General features: G+C 48.7%; 1 protein-coding gene across 1 annotated transcript; it reads left to right on the plus strand.

Moving 5' to 3' along the window:
• Positions 1-188: 188 nt before the first annotated feature.
• JCM6883_000012 (uncharacterized protein) lies at positions 189-2,776 on the plus strand (the record flags this gene model as incomplete). Its single annotated transcript, XM_076635683.1, has 9 exons — positions 189-333; positions 399-478; positions 544-630; positions 692-1,081; positions 1,159-1,409; positions 1,473-1,844; positions 1,929-2,142; positions 2,207-2,450; positions 2,519-2,776. Coding segments are annotated over 9 exons (2,041 nt in total), but the record flags the coding sequence as incomplete, so codon positions are not given.
• Between the last annotated feature and the right edge of the window lie 1,195 nt (positions 2,777-3,971).

The raw sequence follows: 3,971 nt of genomic DNA on the forward strand, positions 1-3,971 counted from the left end.
TTTTTACAAAAAATAACACCTAAAAAAAAAAATCTAACACTAATTCTTCATTTGGTTTAAATATTTTTTAAACCCCAATTTTAAACACTTTTTTTTAACCCCCCACCCCCCCCCCCCCCCCCTACAACGCTCTCAAACGAGGAGCTAACCTCCACTCTCTTTCTATCTCCTCTTTTCGTTTGTTTCAGTGTCATTATCGTCGGAGCAGGACCTGCAGGATGTATGGCAGACTTGTGTTTGACGACGTTCGGATTCAAAGTGTTACATATCGATAACAGACCTCATACGACCGAGGCGGGACGTGCCGACGGATTACAACCGAGAACTCTCGAGGTGAGCTCCTTTCGCCTCTTTCAGAACCGGAATAACCGAATCTAACGAAAGGGAAGAGTTGATAGGTCTTGAGGAATATTGGAGGAGTGTTTTATGAGGAAGGAAAAGCTTCGTTGGCGAAACGAATGATTAATCAAGGAGTTCGGTTCGTTTTCCCTCTTCTTTCTCCTCGTGCTTTTAACGTAGAACTGAGTCGAAATCGACCCACAGTGTTTATGAAGTTGCGTTCTGGGATCCTACCGATGACAAACCTCTCGCTCGTACTTCCCGTGCTCCTTCTTGTCCCGACTTCATCGAGTGAGTCACCTCTTCGCCCTCCTCTCATCGTGCTTGAAAGCTAATTCCCTCTTTGCCTCAGTGTCGTCGACAACTATACTCTCCTCCTCCACCAAGGACTCATCGAACGTTCCTTCCTCGACGAAGTTGCAGCACGACGACCCTACCTTCCTTCCGATAAACAATCCCCGGCACCTCACGGCAACGTTTTCCGTCCTTACGAGTTTGAAACCTGTTCGACCGATTCTTCCTCTTCGAACTCGGAGTACCCCGTTTCGGCGACGTTCTCGCATGGAGAAACGAAGGAGAAATTCAACGTCCGTGCGAAATATTTACTTGGAGTCGATGGAGCTCGTTCCCTTGTCAGGAGGGCGATCTCGGGCGGACAAGAAGGTGATGGAGAGTGGAAGGGGAAGATTAATATGTTGGGAGACGCATCGGACATCATTTGGGGAGTCATGGACGTCGAAGTGTTCGTCTTCTTCTCTTCGCTCAGTCTTTGTCTCCCCTGCTCTCGGCACTTTGACTGACAAAGATTCGCGCGAACAGTAAGACCGACTTCCCCGATATCATGTCGAAATGTTTGATCCACTCTAAATCGGACGGATCGATCATGGTCATTCCTCGCGAAGCCGGACTCGTTCGACTCTACGTTCAACTCCAAGCCGAAGCAGGTCCCGATGGAAAACAGAAACATTACGGTCGAGATGCGAGCGAGGACGTGTGCAAGGAGAGGGCGAGGAAGATTTTCAACCCGTTCAAACTCGAGTTTGGAAAGACGGCTTGGTTCTCGGTTTACCGTGAGTTTCTATCTCTCTAATTGTCTCTCAGCAGACAATGACTAACACTCTTGACGGTTGTAGAAATCGGACAACGTATCGCCTCGAACTACACTCTCGATCATCGAGTTTTCCTCGGAGGCGACGCGACTCACACTCATTCTCCGAAAGCCGGACAAGGTATGAACATTTCAATGCTCGACATGTACTCTCTCGCGTGGAAGATCAACCTCGTCGAGAAAGGTGTCGCCGACCCTTCGATCCTGCTCCCTACTTACGAACACGAACGAAAGGGAGTCGCGGAAGAGTTGCTCAAGTTCGATAAAGCGTACTCGACTTTGTTCTCGGGTCGTTCACCGAAGAGTGATCAGTTGACGGACGATGCGACGAAGGCTCAAGCGAAGGGAGCAGTCGATGCTCAATTGTTTATTGAAACTTTCAAAAAGAACGCTTTCTGTGAGTCGATGAAAAGTCCTCTTCCTTCTTTCCCTCCTTTAACTGTGTGTACTGACACTGGCTCTCTCTCTCTCTCTCTATCAGTCACTTCGGGTTGTGGAGCGATCTACTTCCAAAACGTTCTCAACGCTTTACCCGAATCCGAACTCGTCAAGAACTACCACAAGAAGGGAGTCTTCAACCCTGAAGGATCGAAACTCATCGCTGGTCAACGATTACTCCCCGGTAAAGTCACTCGTGCGATCGATGCGAACCACGTCAGGATTCAACAAGAAGTGAAAATGAACGGAGCTTTCCGGTGAGGTTGGAATCTTCTCATTTCGCAACGCACGTCGAACTGAGATCGTTTTTCGTCCTCACAGAATTCACGTCATGGCTGGTCGATACGAATCGTCGAAACCTGCTCTCGCCGCACTCGATCAATTCCTCTCTTCCCCTTCGTCGTTCGTCAACTTGTACCGACCTTCGAAATCCGTTCAAGCCGCGACCGTCTTCAACTCGCAAGAAACTCGTCACATCGAACCTGAACAAGGTCAACGAGAACCTAACCACAACCCCTTCTACACTTTCTTGACCGTTTTCGCTGATCCTCACACTGAATGGGATGTAAGCACATCAAACTTTTCGCCTTTTTCTTTTCTCGATCAAACCTGACTCTTTTCGTTTTGACTTAGATTGAGGATCTCCCCTACACTCTCCGCACTCACCGCTCCCAAATCTACTCGGACGATATCCCCGATCGACGAGTTGGTAAATCGTCGAAAGCGGCCTTGCACGAGAAGTACGGAGTTTCGCTCGAAAAGGGTTCGATCGTCGTCGTTCGTCCCGATGGATACGTCGGCGCCGTCGTTACGCTCGATAAGGATGGGTTCGAGGCGATGAACGCGTACTTTGCGGGGTTCATGAAGGGTCAACAGAGGAGTTCCCTCTAGATCAACTCGCAGCATTTTCTTCTTGTGTTCCTGTTTCGCTTCTTATCATGGTCTCATCTTGTCTTTGTTGTAACCTGCTTATCTCGTCCCATTCTTGCTCTGTTCCAGCTGAGAGACTTGCTCGCTGAGAGGTCGAGAGACGGGAGAAAGTAAAATCGTAAAATTCAGCAAAAGGTGTAACGAAAAACGAAGTATCAGAACGATGGACGAGGGAAGACGTAGTAGAGACAGAGCGGGGAGAGTGAAGTAAAACAAGTAGAGAGTAAAGGGTGTAACTAGTAGTCATTCAATCGATTTTCATCTAATTCTTCCTCGGATTCGAATAACCCGGTCCTCTCTTTTCCCTATAATCCCTCTTCTTCGCCTTCATGACTCTCTCCAACTTTTCAAACTCATCCAACAATTCATCCTCCCCCTTCTTACGACGTCCCCCAACGAGTGGTTTCTTCCTCGATTTCTTCTCTTCTTCGTCTTCCGAACCTCCCGAAGACGAGAACGCATCCGTAGGTGGATCCGACAACTCACGAGCTTTACGACGTTGGTATTCTTGACGAGGATCGACGAAAGCTGGTACGAGAGGTTCACCAGCTTCGGCTGAGGAGGAATCGGAATCGGAATTGTAAGAGGAGGGAGAAGGGGAACGAGCGTTCTTCGATCGCTTCTTTTTGAAGATGTCACGCTTGGGTTTCTTCTGTTGACCTCCTCCTCCTCCTCCGATGATGAACGTAACGGCGGATCCGGAACCACTCGCTCCAGTTTGAATCGTGACTTGCTGAGTAAAGGTTTGCGATTTTTGTCCGAGAGTTCGACGGCGACGGTCCGCGCGAGATTCGTTCTTGCGTACCTTGGAAGGAGCAGGGCGCCCTTCATCTTCAACATTTTCAGAAGAACTCGAATCGAGGAAGAGTTGATCTTTTCGACAGGAATAAGCTCGGTTCTGAGGTTCAGGCGAATCGTCCAGAGTTTGACGAGAAGTCGAAGCCTTCGGTACCGCCTCCTTCGATGATGTAGTAGTGGAAGACATGCCAAGCTTCTTCGCCTGTTGTTTGAGGTATTTCGCACGAAGAGCAGGAGGTAAATCAGCAAGTTCTTTTTCCCATTGTGCCATTTCGTCTTCTTTCGTAGGTCCTCCTAGTCGAACTCCTTCGTCGAATTTTTGCTTCTTCTTCGCTGGTTTCTTTTGAGTGACTTTTGG

The sequence above is a fragment of the Sporobolomyces salmoneus genome, assembly GCF_050403485.1.
Source record: "Sporobolomyces salmoneus JCM6883 DNA, S_salmoneus_JCM6883_v1_ctg144, whole genome shotgun sequence".
Classification (NCBI taxonomy): Eukaryota; Fungi; Basidiomycota; class Microbotryomycetes; order Sporidiobolales; family Sporidiobolaceae; genus Sporobolomyces; species Sporobolomyces salmoneus.